Raw genomic sequence first — 17,269 nt, 5'->3', positions numbered from 1 at the left:
CTATTGCAAGACCTTTATTCATTCTTATAAGTTCTATCTCTAATATATTCACGGATTTAAATTTATTCAAGTTTGAAATGTAAATTAATTCCCGCCCCCAGCAACACAGTGTCAGAGAGATGATGTGGCCCTCCTGCTAAAAAGTTTGGACACCCCTGCACTAGATGTTCCTAGTGTGCTATGCTTATTTCTACTGTTTACATTCCTATTGCCATGCCAGCCACATTCCATTCATTATCAAATCCAAAGAAATGCAAAACATCCAGCAAGAAAACAAAACTCCAAAGCAAGCAATGAATGCGCCAAAACAGAAACTATATCCAGGGACGGTTGATTTGTAATCCACCGAAATTTAAAGATATGAAATTGTAATTATATTCTCATATATCCATAGCAGGGTCAGCAAATCTCCTCCAAGGTTTCTTCACGCGTCAATAAACAACGGAAAGGGGAAGCCTCCCCCTCCTCCTCCTCTTCTCGAGGACAGAAAACCAAATAAGGCAACCAATTAATCAGTCAATGGCAGGCACACACAGCAAAGTCTTTGTGGGTTCTTTGCTGCAAAGTCAGGCTTGAGTTCACACTGAAGCTCTTTCTGCACTCCAAACATTAATATTGTTTTTCACCTGTGTGGATTCTTTGATGTTTAGTGAGGTGTCTATTTGTACTGAAGCTTTTTCCACACTCCAAGCATATATATGGCTTCTCCCCTGTATGGGTTCTTTGATGCTTAGTGAGGTCTCCACTTGTAGTAAAGCTCATTCCACACTCCAAGCATGTATATGGTTTCTCAGCTGTGTGGATTCTTTGATGGTTAGTGAGGCTTGTTTGATAACTAAAACACTTTCCACACTCCAAGCATGTATATGGCTTCTCACCTGTGTGGGTTCTTTGATGCTTAGTGAGGTCTCCACTTGCAGTAAAGCTCTTTCCACACTCGAAGCATTGATATGGTTTCTCACCTGCATGGGTTCTTTGATGCACAGTCAGGCTTGAGCTCACACTGAAGCTCATTCCACACTCCAAGCATTGATATGGTTTCTCACCTGTGTGGATTCTTTGATGTTTAGTCAGGCTTCCTTGCTGATTAAAACACTTTCCACACTCCAAGCATCTATATGGTTTCTCACCTGTGTGGGTTCTTTGATGCACAGCCAGGTTTGACCTTTGACTGAAGCTCTTTCCACACTCCAAGCATTGATATGGTTTCTCAGCTGTGTGGGTTCTTTGATGCTTAGTGAGGCTTGTTTGCTGTCTAAAACACTTTCCACACTCCAAGCATGTAAATGGCTTCTCCCCTTTGTGGGATCTTAGATGTGAAGTCAGGCTTGAGCTCACACTGAAGCTCATTCCACACTCCATACATTTATAGGGTTTCTCACCTATGTGGATTCTTTGATGATAAGTGAGGCTTGCTTGATAACTAAAACACTTTCCACACTCCAAGCATGTATATGGTTTCTCAGCTGTGTGGATTCTTTGATGTTTAGTGAGGCTTGCTTGATAACTAAAACACTTTCCACACTCCAAGCATGTATATGGCTTCTCACCTCTGTGGGTTCTTTGATGCTTAGTGAGGTCTCCACTTGCAGTAAAGCTCCTGCCACACTCCAAGCATTGATATGGTTTCTCACCTGTGTGGATTCTTTGATGTTTAGTCAGGCTTCCTTGCTGATTAAAACACTTTCCACACTCCAAGCATCTATGTGGTTTCTCACCTGTGTGGGTTCTTTGATGCACAGCCAGGTTTGACCTTTGACTGAAGCTCTTTCCACACTCCAAGCATTGATATGGTTTCTCACCTGTGTGGGTTCTTTGATGCTTAGTGAAGCTTGTTTGCTGTCTAAAACACTTTCCACACTCCAAGCATGTAAATGGCTTCTCTCCTGTGTGGGATCTTAGATGTGAAGTCAGGCTTGAGCTCACACTGAAGCTCATTCCACACTCCAAGCATTTATATGGTTTCTCACCTGTGTGGATTCCTTGATGATAAGTGAGGCTTACTTGATAACTAAAACACTTTCCACACTCCAAGCATGTATATGGCTTCTTCCCTGTATGGGTTAATTGATGCTTAGTGACATCTCCACTTGCACTGAAACTCTTTTCACACTCCAAACATCTATATGGTTTCTCACCTGTGTGGATTCTTTGATGTCTTGTAAGGTTCCATTTCCTGTTGAAGATTTTTCCACACTGAGGGCATTTTTTCTTCCTCTTTTCAGTTTCTTTCTGTGGATTGACTGGGATGATGTTCAAATTGCCACCCTGACAAGCACCAGATTTATTTCTCCCTTTCTGTGTCTGGTTTCCCTCCTGCTTCCTTGATCTTTCTTGATGGGGAGTTCTCTCCCTTGAGTGGCTCCTTTCAAGGAAAGTAAGATGTGTGCTTGTGCTGGTAGTTTCCTCATGCAAAGGACACATCTCACATCTCCTTACTTTGGAATGTTCCTCTTTGATTGGGAGTTCATGGAGACAAACGCGTTTAGTCCTCCAGGCAGGGGTCTGTCTTCCCTCCTCCCTCCCTGATCCATCTTGCTTTCTAAAAGTCTCTTCCTCTACCTCCAGCATGGTAATGTCTGATGACATCCCACAAGGCTCCCTCAGTTCTTCATTGGAGTTCAGTTCTTCCTGGATCGGAGAGAGAATCCTGATTAGCAGTGGACGTGTTGAGGAGGGGTGGCCATTTATGTCAAAGAAGGGGTAGAATCTAGCAGAGTTGAGATAAAAGGCGGGCCTGCATCCACCATAGAATTTCTGTGGGTTAAACTAGCAAGCCCAAGTGGGATAATAGTGGGGTGTGTAATTGTCCTCCGGGCCAGAAACCAGAAGGGGACTTTGAAATGAGGAAACAGATCAGGGAGCTATCAAGGAGGGACAGGGTTGTAATCATGGGGGACTTCAAATTTCCTCATATCCACCAGGTGAATTCATGTTCTGGTCATGAACGAGAGACCAAATTTCTTAACATGCTAAATGACTGTGCCTTAGAGCAGCTAGTCATGGAGCCCAGCAGAGGACAGGTGACTGAATTTAATATTGTGCGGCACTCAGGACTTGGTTAGAGATGTAAATGTTGCTGAACCATTGGGGAACAGTGACCATGCTGCGATCTGTTTCGACATGCAAGTTGGGGAAAGAGTGCCAAGCAAATCTGACACAAAAACCCTTGAATTCTGATGAGCAGATTTCCCTCCAATGAGGAGGCTGATTAGGAAGAAGTTGAAAGGGAAGGTAAAGAGGGTCCAATCTCTCCAGAGTGCATGGAGGTTGCTTAAAACAACAGTAATAGAGGCCCAGCAGAGGTGTATACCGCAAAGGAAGAAGGGCTCCACTAAATCCAGGAGGGTGCCCACATGGCTAACGAGCCAAGTTAGAGAGGCTGTGAAGGGCAAGGAAGCTTCCTTCCGTAAATGGAAGTCTTGCTCTAATGAGGAGAATAAAAAGGAACATAAACTGTGGTAAAAGAAATGTGTGAAGGCGATATGGGAGGCCAAGTGAGACTGAGGAACGCATGGCCAGCAACATTAAGGGGAATAATAAAAGCTTCTTCAAATATGTTTGAAGGAGGAAACCCACCAGAGAAGCGGTTGGCCCTCTGGATGGTGAGGGAGGGAAAGGGGAGATAAAAGGAGACTTAGAGATGGCAGAGAAATTGAATGAGTTCTTTGCATCTGTCTTCACGGCAGAAGACCTTGGGCAGATACTGCTGCCCGAACAGCCCCACCTGACCAAGGAGTTAAGTCAGATGGGTTAAAAACTGGTCACTGCATTTAAAGTTGGACAAGTTAAACCCTAGTGCAGTCTGTTATCTTTGTTGGGAGGTGTGAGGGTAAACAGAATGCCAGATGCAGGGGAGAGCCAGCAAGATGCAAGTATCTTGTGTGCTCCCTGAGGCATCTGGTGGGCCGCTGTGAGATGCAGAAAGCCAGACTAGATGGGCCCTGGGCCTGATCCAGTGAGGTTCTTCTTATGTTCTTGGTATAATAGGGAAGTGGCATCTCTAACGCGTCTAGAGATGTGTACTCAGAAGTGAACACCACTGGATGCCGTGGCACTGACTGACCCCCTTGAAAGGATGCACAGGATCACACTCTGCTCAGAGACCGACTCTCAATGAGCTGTTGTGCAGAAGAATCACAATTATGGCTGCTTGGCCTGTTGCAACCTGACCTAGTCTTGGGATGGAGGTAGTGGATGTTGTTTCTGTGGAGAAGTCACAAGAGGAACGCCTAACTCTAGACTCTCGCAGGCCTATCAGCACCTTTAATGTCATCATATGAATGCTAAAACATGGCTATTTTGTGCTGTGGGGTCTCCCGTGAGCAGTTTCATTCTTAAATGGCATGTAGATGCAGCTGAGCTCAACTGCACTGGAAGGACAGGAGCCGATTTCCACAGGCCACGTCTCGCATTATCTCACATTCTGCTGCCTTTGGGACAGTGAAGCCTTGTCCCCAACCAAAAACTGAGCCAAGGAAGAAAAGGGGAAGAAAGAGGTCAAGGCCAAATCTATAACCAGAACCTACCTGGGCATTTCTAGGTCCACTAAGGGTCTCCTTTCCTACTGTGTCATTCCTGCTGCCGCTATTCTTCCCCAAAGCCCAGTCCCTAAGAGAGGAGCTGTATCTATTCCAGGTGACGTCCTGTTGCCCGGCACTAATACTTCAGCCTGAGGTGGAAGCCCAGTTATCTCTGCACCTCTGGAAAGGGGAGACACTGAGACACACACCTTGGAAGACGTGGCAGTTTAGATGCAGGCTGGGTAAGGTGGCTCCTCTCTGCAGAGCAGACACTGGGGCTGGATCTTCCCTGCTCAGTCACTCCTCCTGCTCACCTTCCTCAATTCCTTCTTCTGAGAGCACCAACCTTCCAACAAAATCTCTGGGTCTTTCGGCTCAGGCAGGGGTGCTGGAAAGATCCATTTCAGCTGCAAAATCCAGCGGATTTTCTTATGATTTTTATTGCCTTGGGCTCTGTTGAAACCAGCAAAGATCCTGACAGTTACACAAATAAAATACAATTTTAAATATATAAACTGAAGCTGCAATATGAAGTAAACATACACCAAAGTCAAAAAGTACCCAACCCCTCCGTTTTAGGTCTAAAATACTGTTCTCCAGTATCTCTACCGCATCCTGCTATTTTTGGCATTGATTTCAGAGATGAAGGCCCCTTCTGGCCCTCTCTGTTCCAGCCCTCACCATAGAAACAAAGGCACCAAAGAGTAGACCAAGAGTTCAGCATGCAATTGGCGGGGGGGGGGGGGAAGATTATTGCAGTGTGCCTTCTCGGCCCCTCCCCTTCCCCTCCACTGGCTGGGCTGTGATCCTGGGCCTCCCTCCCCACCTGGGGGTTCTTTCCCACCCCTCTAAGCTCAAAGCTTTACAATGTTTTCAGGCTACTCAGGGAGGTCACTGAAACCGCTGGTATCGACCGCTGGTATCGACCTTTACCAAAGCCTCCACGACTCTTCCAAACCCTCTCTCCTCTCACTGTCAACCCGCCAAGAATGCCCACCCTGCAGAGACCTCCCATGGACATCACACGAGGTAAGGGAAAAAATGTTCTACCTCATCCTGCTATTTTTGGCATTGATTCTCATACCTGGAGGATGCAGTGTATGCCCCATTGGCACGGCTGTACCCGCACTGGAAAACTGGGTAGAAATGGCCCTTAGCGTCCAATCCTATGCATGTATACTTGGAAGCAAGTCCCATTATAATCAGTGTTTACTCCCAAGTAAGCGTGGATGGGATTGCAGCCTCATTCTCCGTGCAAAACTAGACCCACTAAGGGTCGCCTTTCCTACTGCTGCTATTCTTCCATAAAGCTGAGTCCCTAAGACAGGAGCTGTATCCATTCTGGGTGATGTTCTGTTCCTCAGAACTAATACTTCAGCCTTAGGTGGAAGCCCAGTTATCTCTGCACCTCTGGAAAGTGGAGACACTGAGGCTGCCATCCTAACCACACTTTCCTGAGAGTAAGTCCCATTGAACAAAATAGGACTTACTTCTGAGTAGACCAGGTTAGGATTGTGCTCCCAGACACACACCTTGGAAGACGTGGCTGTTTTGATGCAAGCTGGGTAAGGCAGTTCCTCTCCGCAGGGCAGACATTTGGGGCTGGATCTTCCTTGCTCAGTTGCTTAGGGGTTCTCCCTGTTCACCTTCCTCAATTCCTTCTTCTGAGCGCACCAACCTTCCAACAAAATCTCTGGGTCTTTGGGCTCAGGCAGGAGTGCTGGAAAGATCCTTTTCAGCTGCAAAGTCCAGCAGATTTTTTTATGATTTTTCTCGCCTCGGCCTCTGATGAAACCAGCAAAGATGCTGACAGTTAAACAAACAAAACACAATTTTAAATAGATAAATTGAGGAGGTAACATGAAGTAAACATACACCGGAGTCAAAAAGAACCCGGCCCCTCAGTTTTAGGTCTACAATCCTTTTCTCCAGTGTCTGTACCTCATCCTGCCCCTTTGGCATTGGATTTCAGAGATGAAGGCCCCTTCTGGCCCTCTCTGTTCTACTGCCCATAACAAAAACCCCTCACCATCGAAACAAAGCACCCAAGAGCAGACCAAGAGTTCAGCAAGCAATTGGCAGTGGAGGGGGGGGGGGGTTATTGCAGTGTGCCTTCTCGGCCCCCTCCCCTTCCCCTCCATTGACTGGGCTGTGATCCTGGGCCTCCCACCCCTCTCAGCTGAAAGCTTTGCAAAGTTGCAGATGTTTCCAGGCTACTCAGGGAGGTCACTCTCTGCAGGACATACACTTGGAGCTCTTCCCTTGTCTTCCCACTGCCTCCTTCTGGGGCTCAGCTCCTTAATGACCTCTCTGCTCCCTGGACCAATCCCAGATGCTGGAAGGATTCCCATCAGCTCCACATCCATGTTTCGCTCTTTCTTTCTCCCTGGTGGACCTCTGGAAAGGGAAGAGGTCCAGGCTTTGGATGAGAGGGCTCCTCAATGCCATTTGGAAGTCCGAAACCCCACAGTCTGGGATGGAGGGGCCTGAAGGACTGCCTTCTTCCAGATCAGCTGGCTCTCCCTCCAAGGTCAGCAAACCTTTAGAGGCTGGAGCAGCACCCCTTGTGCTAAGCCTCCGGGGGAAAAACCACCCTTTTCTTCTTGGCGTCCTCTCCTAGGACTTTCCTCCCAGTTGCTGTTGAGCCACGGATTTGGGCATCCCGTTTTAGGACGTGGGACTGCCTCCAAGGCCCTCCTTTCTTCTCCTGCCTGCCTGTCTGTGCGAAGCAGGCAAAGGAGGCTCATCACTCTGAAGAACTGGGAGAAAGAACATTCTAGGAGGAAAATGCAGGCGCTTTGGGGAGCATTTGGGAGCAGGAAGCAGCAGCTCCCAGCTGGGACAGGCGCCACCCCTGAAGTGCCAGCTGTTGAAGGGGTCTCCAGGGCGGCCCTGCCTGCTCCCCTGACGCTGCTCCACTCCTGGGGCGGGAGGGGTCCCAAAGGGGAGCTCCCCCTGCCCCTCCTGGACTAGCCCCCTGCAGGCTGTGGGACGAGGCTGCAAGTGGGGCTGGCTGGGGGGAGATGCCCCTTCCCCCCAAGAGGGTCATCTCCCATGTCCGCCTCTCAGGCTCCTGGACAGGACAGGAGCAGCTCTTTGGGGCGCAGATCCAGAGCAGGGTCCTGGGCAGCATGTTCCCCCTTCAGGGTGGGTCTCGATGGGGAGGGTCCTCAGTGCCCCCACGTGCTCCTGTGCCCTGGCCCCCCCGTTCCCTGCTGAGGGGCCGTCTCGCCCCTTCGCTTGTGCCTTTCCCACGATTCTCGCAGCCCCCCCAGTAGAGCCCAAGTGGGGGGGGCAGTGGCAGCCCCTCCCCGCCCTGTGGCAAGACTGGCCTTGGAGCCTGGCCTTCCCTCCCCCGCCCCCCATTCCTTCTTACCCCCGTAGACAGGGCTCCTCCTGGTCCCCCGCCTGGCTGGCTGTAAGCTCCCTGCAGGCGCCACGTGCGGGAGGCGGGAGTGGGCGGAGGAGGAAGGGGCTGCCCCACTCCGCCCCCAGTGGCTCGCTTAACCCTCGCAGCGCCGCGCAGCAGAGAGCGAGAGCAGGACAAGCAGGATGCGCTCCTGGCCCGGACTGCCTCCGAGGGGGCTTCCTGAAGGACTTGGTGCTTCGCCCCCTCAGCTACGCCACTGTGCAGCAGTGCCCCCCCTCCCCGCTCCCTGCCCCTCGAGCCTGACCCCCTGCTCCCGGGCTTCCCCCATTCCCTCCCCCCACCGCAGATCTGGGACGACTCCTGGACCCCCCCCATGGCGCCGCCCAGCAAGGACAGCACTGCTAAGTGCCATCACCCCACTGTTTGCTATCGCCTCTCCATGGTTTTATAGTGTCAGTCAGTCTGTAAAACCTTTATTGGCATAAAATACACAGTCAGTCAGTCAATCAATCAATCTTAATTACGGTCACAGACCAGCATTAAAAAAAAAAAATAATAGTGCCACTACATGATCAGCTACATGAAATATATAAACTCCAGATGGATTAAAACTACAATTTATATCCTAAAATAGGATATCAAAGTAAGATATAAACTTAAAGATAAAAAGCAAACTAACACGAGCTGCAGACAATTCAGAGAGGCTAAAACACTTTATGTCTCAATGCTGGAATAGAGTCAGAGCCAAAAATATACTTATTAAAACAGAAAATCCCCCCACCAGGTACTATCAGCCCCCTTTTAAGTAAGTTACTCCAATGTAAGGTGCTAGTCTGGAATTCTAGCTTGTCATGCGCTGCACCATCAGTTTCAGCTCCACCATCTGTGTCCAAATAACAACAAAAACAACAACTAGGTATTTATATACTGCCTTGGGCCCGGCAAAGGCCATAATCTTAGTTTTCTGATACTTCATCAAGAGCTGGTTCTCCTTGCAAAACAGCGCCAGAGATCTCAAGGCTCTTCTAAGGCCTACAGGAGTCCTTGAGAGAATAACAGCATCATCTGCATATCCTGGTGGCTCAAGGAGGGGCCGCTCACAGGGTGCTCCACCCCACCTCTGGCGACACATTCCAAGCAGTACTAAGAGTCCTTGTGTGGACTTTTTGATGTAAACACAGGCTTGTGCAATGATTGAAACACATTCGACACCCAAAGCATTGAGATCTCTATCCTTTGTGTAAAATCTTAAAGCTTCCCCTGTGGAAGAATCTCTCACCACACTCTAAGCACTTCAAATCTTTCTCTCCAGTGTGAATTTGTTCAGGAGAAGTAAGGGATAGATAGACCCTGAGGCTCCTTCTGCACTCAAGGAAGTTCTATGGTTTCTCCTCTGTGTGGATTCTCAGATGCAGAGTCAGATGTGAGCTCTGACTGACGCACTTTCCACACTCCAAGTATTTATATGGTTTCTCCCATGTGGGTTCTTTGATTCACAGTGTTGTGTGAACTCACACTGAAGCTCATTCCACACTCCAAGCATGTATATAGTTTCTCACCTGAGTGGGTTCTTAACCCATGCTTAAGGAGGTGTGAACTCACCCTGAAGCTCTTTCCACATTCAGAGCATGTCTATGGTTTCTCCCCCCTGTGTGTTCTTTGATGCAAAGTCAGGTTTGAGCTCTGAGTGAAGCTCTTTCCACATTCAAAGCATGTATATGGTTTCACCCCTGTGTGGGTTCTTTGATGCACAGTCAGGCTTGAGCTTACACTGAAGCTCTTTCCACATTCAAAACATGTATATGGTTTCTCCCCTGTGTGGGTTCTTTGATGCACAGTCAGGTGTACATTCACTCTGAAGCTCTTTCCACATTTCAAGCATTTGTATGGTTTCTCCCCTGTGTGGGTTCTTTGATGGTTAGTGAGCTCTCCACTTGCACTAAAGCTCTTTCCACACTCCAAGCATCTATATGGTTTCTCACCTGTGTGGATTCTTTGATGATGTTTAGTGAGGTGTACTTGCATTCTAAAACACTTTCCACACTCCAAGCATGTATATGGTTTCTCGCCTGTGTGGGTTCTTTGATGTTTAGTGAAGTGTGTATGCAGACTAAAACACTTCCCACATTCTAAGCATTTATATGGTTTGGCCCCTGTGTGACTTCTCTGATGATCAGTGAGGTGTGCTTGATGACGAAAAGACTTCCCACATTCCAAGCATTTATATGGTTTCTCACCTGTGTGGATTCTTTGATGGGCAGTGAGGTTTCCTTGCTGACTAAAACACTTCCCACATTCTAAGCATTTATATGGTTTCTCCCCTGTGTGGGTTTTTTGATGGGTGGTGAGGTTTGCTTGCTGACTAAAACACTTCCCACATTCTAAGCATTTATATGGTTTCTCCCCTGTGTGGGCTCTTTGATGGTTAGTGAGGACTCCATTTGTACTAAAGCTCTTTCCACACTCCAAGCATTTATATGGTTTCTCCCCTGTGTGGGTTCTTTGATGAATAGTCAGGCCTGAGCTCCGACTGAAACTCTTTCCACATTCAAAGCAAGTATATGGTTTCTCCCCTGCGTGGGTTCTTTGATGCACAGTCAGGTGTGCATTCACACTGAAGCTCTTTCCACATTTCAAGCATTTGTATGGTTTCTCCCCTGTGTGGGTTCTTCGATGGTTAGTGAGGTCTCCACTTGCACTAAAGCTCTTTCCACACTCCAAGCATCTATATGGTTTCTCACCTGTGTGGATTCTTTGATGTTTAGTGAGGCCTGCATGATGACTAAAACACTTCCCACATTCTACACATTTATATGGTTTCTCACCTGTGTGGGTTCTTTGATGGATGGTGAGGTTTCCTTGCACAGTAAAACACTTCCCACATTCTAAGCATTTATATGGCTTCTCTCCAGTGTGGGTTCTTTGATGTACTGTAAGGTGTGATTTACTGTTGAAGGTCTTTCCACACTGAGGGCATTTCTCCTTCTTCTTTCCAGTTTCTTTCTCTGTATTAACTGGGAGGATGTTCAAATTGCCACCCTGACAAGCACCAGATTTATTTCTCCCTTTCTGTGTCTGGTTTCCTTCCTGCTTCCTTGCTCTTTCTTGATGCGCAATTCTCTCCCTTGTGTGGCTGCTTTCACGGAAAGGAAGATGTGTGCTTGTGCTGGTAGTTTCCTCATGCAAAGGACACATCTCACTTCTCCTAACTTTGGAATGTTCCTCTTCGATCGGGAGTTTACGGAGACAAACAACAAGTTTTCTCCTCCAGGCCGGGGTCTGTCTTCCCTCCTCCATCCCTGATCCATCTTGCTTTCTAAAAGTCTCTTCCTCTACCTCAAGCATCATAATGTCTGATGACATCCCACAAGGCTCCCTCAGATCCTTATTGACTTGTCCACTGGTTCCTGGAATGGAGACAAAATCCTGATTAGCAGTGGACATGTTGAGGAGGTGTGGCCATTTATGTCAAAGAAGGGGTAGAATCTAGCAGAGTTGAGATTGAAGGCGGGTCTGCCTCCACCATAGAATTACTGTGGAGGCTAGAATAAACTAGCAGGCCCAAGTGGGGTAATAGTGGGGAAGGAGGTGTAATTGTCCTCCAGGCCAGAAACCAGAAGGGGACCTCGAAATGAGGAAACAGATCAGGGAGGTGTCAAGGAGGGACAGGGTTGTAATCACGGGGGACTTCAATTATCCTCATATCAACTGGGTCAATTTGTGCTCTGGTCATGAAAGAGAGATGGGATTCCTTGACATGCTAAATGACTGCCTTAGAGCAGCAAGTCATGGAGCCCACTGGAAGGAGGTGACTCTGGATTTCATACTGTGTGGAACTCAGGACTTGGCTAGAGATGTTAATGTTGGTGAGCCATTGGGGAACAGTGACCATGCTGCGATCCCTTTCAACATGCATGTCGGGGGAAGAGTGCCAAGCAAATCTGACACAAAAACTCTTGACTTCCGATGGGCAGAGTTTCCTCAAATGAGGAGGCTGGTTAGAAGGGGGTTGAAAGGAAAGGTAAAAAGAGACCAATCCCTCCAGCGTGCATGGAGGCTGCTTAAAACAACAGTAACAGAGGACCAGGAGAACTGAGTACCGCAAAGGAAGAAGGGCTCCACTAAGTCCAGGAGGTGCCCGTCTGGATAACGAGCCAAGTTAGAGCTGCCGTAAAGGCCAGGAAGCCCTTCCGTCAATGGAAATCTTGCCCTAATGAAGAGAATAAATAAAGGAACATAAACTGTGGCAAAAAAAATGTAAGAAGGTGATACGGGAAGCCAAGTGAGACTATGAGGAACAGAATAACAGGCCAGCAACATGAAGGGGAGTAATAAAAGCTTGTTCAAATGTTTCAGAAGCAGGAAACCCGCCAGAGAAGCGGTTGGCCCTCTGGATGGTGAGGGAGGGAAAGGGGAGATAAAAGGAGACTTAGAGATGGCAGAGAAATTAAATGAGTTCTTTGCATCTGTCTTCATGGCAGTAGACCTCGGGCAGATACCACTGGACCCCCAGCCAAGGAATTAACAGCCCAATCCTATCCATACTATCCTGGTGATAAGCCTCAACAACTCTAATGAGACTTACTTCTGAGTAGACATGCATGTCTTTGTTGGGAGGTGTGAGGGTAAACAGAATGCCAGATGCAGGGGAGTGCCAACAAGATGCAAGTATCTTGTGTGCTGCCTGAGAAATCTGGTGGGCTGCTGTGAGATGCAGGAAGCCGGACTAGATGGGCCCTGGGCCTGATCCAGCGGGGCTGTTCTTAGTGAAATAGGGAAGTGGAATCTCTAAAGCGTCTAGAGATGTGCACTCAGAAGTAAACACCATTGGATGCCGTGGCACTGACTGACCCACTTGAAAGGATGCACAGGATCACACTCTACTCAGAGACCGACTCTCAAGTAGCTGTTGTGAGACTTCCGCTGGGCCCTAAAGGCGCATGAGGCTCCACGACTGGGGCATCGGCCCCATCGTGCATGAAGGGATGTCTGCCAATGACAAGGTGTTGACTGGGAGCCCCCACGAGTGGCAGTTACCTGGGGGTTAGGGAAGGAATGTGTCCCATGCTGGGGCATCATCTGGCTGGGCTCAGTGCTTGCCCCCAGGGGCGAGCAGCGGAGGAAGGAGGCAGCATTGGGGCGGCAGCCAGGGCAAGCCCAGGAGGAAAGGGGAAGGAGAAAAGCCCAGCCAGGGCAGCAGAGAAGCAGGTGCCTCTCCCTCAGCCCATGGGGAGTCAAACAGGGAAGTCCGAGGTGGGGGCAGTAGCTGCACTCCCCAGGTAGCCTGGCTTCATGCCCGCTGGGCGGAGTGGTGGCTGACACAGAGGCCGCCCGCTTCCAATGGGACCCACCACTGCATGGGCAGCTATTTCTCCTGGGCCCGAGATCTCGGCCCGGGGGCGGAGCCAGAAAGGGAAGAGCCTGGCCACCTGGCTGCCGAGACACAGGTAGCTCTTCCCCAGGCTCCTTCCAGGGCGTGAGAGGCAGAGGTAGCAGCAGTGACCTCTGGGGCATCACCTCTCACCTTCCTGACCTCACGGGGACCAGGGAAGCCCCAGAAAGGGGCCAAAGATCCCAGTCCTTGGGGGAATGACCCCGCACTCAGGAATACAGATTAGGCCCATGGTGGGGGCCAAAGGCAGCCAACCCAAATTCTCCCAACACAGAAGCCCTACGACTCCCCAAACGGACAACTCAGGAGGGGCAGACTGTGGCAGAACAAGGGAAGGGGAGCCTGCAGCACCCCACCCCCTTCCCTGACGACCCACCCTACGTGAGACAGCCCTCTGGGGCCCCAGGACTTCCTTTCAGCCGTGGGACCCAATCAATTTCTTGGGGCAATCCCTGTCCTGTGACGCTGAACAGGTGGAGTTCCTGTTAAAGGACTGACGTCTCCTGGTCCTGTGCTGTAATAGGACCAGATGAATGTAAAGAGCATCACCCAAATAAACCGCTGGTATCGACCTTTGCCGAAGCCTCCACGGCTCTTCCAAACCCTCTCTGCTCTCGCTGTCAACCCGCCACGAATGCCCACCCTGCAGAGACCTCCCACGGACATCACACGAGGTAAGGGAAAAATTGTTGTACCTCATCCCGCTATTTTTGGCATTGCTTCCCACACCTTGAGGAGGCCTCTGCGACTACCTCCCCACCCCAGGATGCAGTGCATGGCCCATTGGCACGGCTGTACCCGCACTGGAAAACTGGAAGGGTTGGGCCCTTAGTGTCCAATCATATGCATGTCTACTCAGAAGCAAGTCCCATTATAATCAGTGGGGTTTACTCCCAGGTAAGTGTGGATAGGATTGCAGCCTCAATATCCTTGCACAACATGCCTCTTTCTAGGCCCTCTAAGGGTCAACTTTCCTTCTGTGTCATTCCTGCTGCCACTATTCTTCCCCAAAGCCCAGTCCCTAAGAGAGGAGCTGTAACCATTCCAGGTGACGTCCTGTTGCCGGCACTAATACTTCAGCCCGAGGTGGAAGCCCAGTTATCTCTGCACCTCTGGAAAGGGGAGACACTGAGACACACACCTTGGAAGACGTGGCTGTTTTGATGCAGGCTGGGTAAGGTGGCTCCTCTCCACAGGGCAGACACTGGGGCTGGATCTTGCCTCCTGCTCACCTTCCTCAATTCCTTCTTCTGAGAGCATCAACCTTCCAACAAAATCTCTGGGTCTTCTGGCTCAGGCAGGGGTGCTGGAAAGATCCATTTCAGCTGCAAAATCCAGAGGATTTTCTTATGATTTTTCTTGCCTCGGCCTCTGTTGAAACCAGCAAAATGGTGACAGTTAAATAAATAAAACACAATTTTAAATATATAAACTGAAGATACAATATGAAGTAAACACACACCGGAGTGAAAAAGTACCTCTACCTCAACCTGCTATTTTTGGCATTGATTTCAGAGATGAAGGCCCCTTCTGCCCCTCTCTGCTCTGCTGCCCATAACAAAAACCCCTCACCATAGAAACAAAGAAACATAGAAACCCAAGAGCAGACCAAGAGTTCAGCATGCAATTGGCGGGGGGGGGGGGAGATTATTGCAGTGTGCCTTCTAGGCCCCCTCCCCTTCCCCTCCACTGGCTGGGCTGTGATCCTGGGCCTCCCTCCCACCTGGGGGCTTATTTCCCATCTCTCTCAGCTCAAAGCTTTGCAATGTTTCCAGGCTACTCAGGGAGGTTACTCTCTGCAGGACATACACTTGGAGCTCTTCCCTTGTCCTCCCCACTGCCTCCTTCTGGGGCTCAGCTCCTTAATGGACTATCTGCTCCCTGCATCAATCCTAGATGCTAGAAGGATGCTCATCATCTCCAAACCTTCCTTCCTTCCTTCTGCCCTGGTTGACCTCTTGAATGGAAAGGTCCAGGCTTTGGATGAGATGGCTCCTGAATGCCATTTGGAACTCTGAAACGCTGCACCAGGGTTTTTCAAACGGAGGTGTCGTAAAGTCCCAGCCTGAGGTCCCTGGCCTGTGCTGCCTTAAGGGGCAGTAGCGGGGAAACATGTGATCCCCAGGATCGTGTTGCTAAGTGGGGCTGCAGGGACTGGGATGTACTCACCAGTCCCTGCAGCAGCCTTTCTGGGGTGCGGGGAGCCCTGCGTGAGCATCTGCAGGACTCCCCAGGCTTATCAAAAGTGAAATTGGAGCGATTGCGCTCCACCTCCACAAATCCACAGGTCAGCAAATGGGGCCCTGACTCCAGGGCTGGGGCAGGTGGATGGCAGCAAGGGGCAGGGCCTGCTCTCTGGTGGCCCCTCAGCTTTGTGACTCCCCCCATTTAGAGGCTAGTTCAGCACCCCTTGTGCTAAGCCTCTGGGGGCAAGGACCACCCCTTTCTGCTTAGCGTCCCCTCCTAGCCCTTTCCTCCCCGTTGCTGTTGAGCTGCAGATTTGGGCATCCCGTTTTAGGAGAGTGGGGCTGTCTCCGAGGCCCTCCTTTCTTCTCCTGCCTGCCTGTCTGTGCGAAGCAGGCAAAGGAGCCTCATCACTCTGAAGAACTGGGAGAAAGAACATTCTAGGAGGAAAATGCAGGCGCATTGGGGAGCATTTGGGAGCAGGAAGCAGCAGCTCCCCAGCTGGGACTGGCATCACCCCTGAAGTGCCAGCTCTTGAAGGGGTCTCCAGGGCGGCCCTGCCTGCTCCCCTGACGCTGCTCCACTCCTGGGGTGGGAGGGGTCCAAAAGGGACCTCTGCCTGCCCCTCCCCCAACACTGCCCAGGTGGTCCTGCTGCCTCTGCCCGCCCTGCAGGCTGTCAGATGAGGCTGCAAGAGGGGCTGGATGGGGGGGAGAAGCCCCTTCACCCCCACGGGGGTCCTCTCCCAGGTCTGCCTCTCAGGACAGGTGCAGCTCTTTGGTGCGCAGATCCAGAGCAGGGTCTTGGGCAGCCCTCCCCCTTACATAAGAACAGCCCCACTGGATCAGGCCATGGCCCATCTAGTCCAGCTTTCTGGATCTCACAGCGGCCCACCAAATGCCCCAGGGAGCACACCAGATAACAAGAGACCTCATCCTGGTGCCCTCCCTTGCATCTGGCATTCTGACATAGCCCATTTCTGAAATCAGGAGGTTGCGCATACACATCATGGTTTGTACCCCGTAATGGATTTTTCCTCCAGAAACTTGTCCAATCCCCTTTTAAAGGCGTCCAGGCCAGATGCCGTCACCACATCCTGTGGCAAGGAGTTCCACAGACCAACCACACACTGAGTAAAGAAATATTTTCTTTTGTCTGTTCCAACTCTCCCAACACTCAATTTTAGTGGCTGTCCCCTGGTTCTGGTGTTATGTGAGAGTGTAAAGAGCATCTCCCTATCCACTCTGTCCATCCTCTGCATAATTTTGTATGTCTCAATCATGTCCCCCCTCAAGCGTCTCTTTTCTAGGCTGAAGAGGCCCAAACGCCGTAGCCTTTCCTCATAAGGAAGGTGCCCCAGCCCCGTAATCATCTTAGTCGATCACCCACCCAAGTCGCCCACCTTCCGGGTGGGTCACGACGGGGAGGGTCCTCAGTGCCCCCACGCGCTCCTGTGCCCTTGGCCCCCCTTTCCCTGCTGAGGGGCCGCCTCGCCCCTTCGCTTCTGCCCTTTACAGGGTCTCTCGCAGCCCTCCCCCCAGACAGAGCCATGAGCAGAGCCGAAGGGGGCAGGCGGGGAGGGGGAAGACAGCCGCAGCCCCCCCACGCTCCCTCCCCCGATGGGCTGACCTCCCCTCCGCCGGGGCTTCCCCGATTCCCTCCAACCCCCCTCACCTCGGACTCCTGCTGGACGGCCCGGCTAGGGACGCTCTGGAGAGGCTGCACGAGGCGGAGGAGGAAGGGGCGGAGGAGGAGGAGGAAGGGGCTGCCCCACTCCGCCCCGCCAGTGGCTCCGCTTAA

The 17,269-nt window shown here is 50.6% G+C and overlaps 1 protein-coding gene across 1 annotated transcript in view; it reads right to left on the bottom strand.

Annotated features, from left to right (window-relative positions):
• LOC136640524 (uncharacterized) overlaps positions 1-17,269 on the bottom strand; it is an 89,018-nt gene that overhangs the window by 51,054 nt on the left and 20,695 nt on the right. The window contains 2 exon segments of the mRNA XM_066615682.1: positions 669-2,158; positions 9,476-10,872. Of these exon segments, the coding sequence (XP_066471779.1) occupies positions 669-2,158; positions 9,476-10,872 (2,887 nt within the window).

The sequence above is a fragment of the Tiliqua scincoides genome, chromosome 2 (assembly GCF_035046505.1).
Source record: "Tiliqua scincoides isolate rTilSci1 chromosome 2, rTilSci1.hap2, whole genome shotgun sequence".
Lineage (NCBI taxonomy): Eukaryota > Metazoa > Chordata > Lepidosauria > Squamata > Scincidae > Tiliqua > Tiliqua scincoides.
The sequence above is the reverse complement of the archived record's forward strand: the minus strand, read 5'-3'. Positions and strand labels throughout refer to the sequence as shown.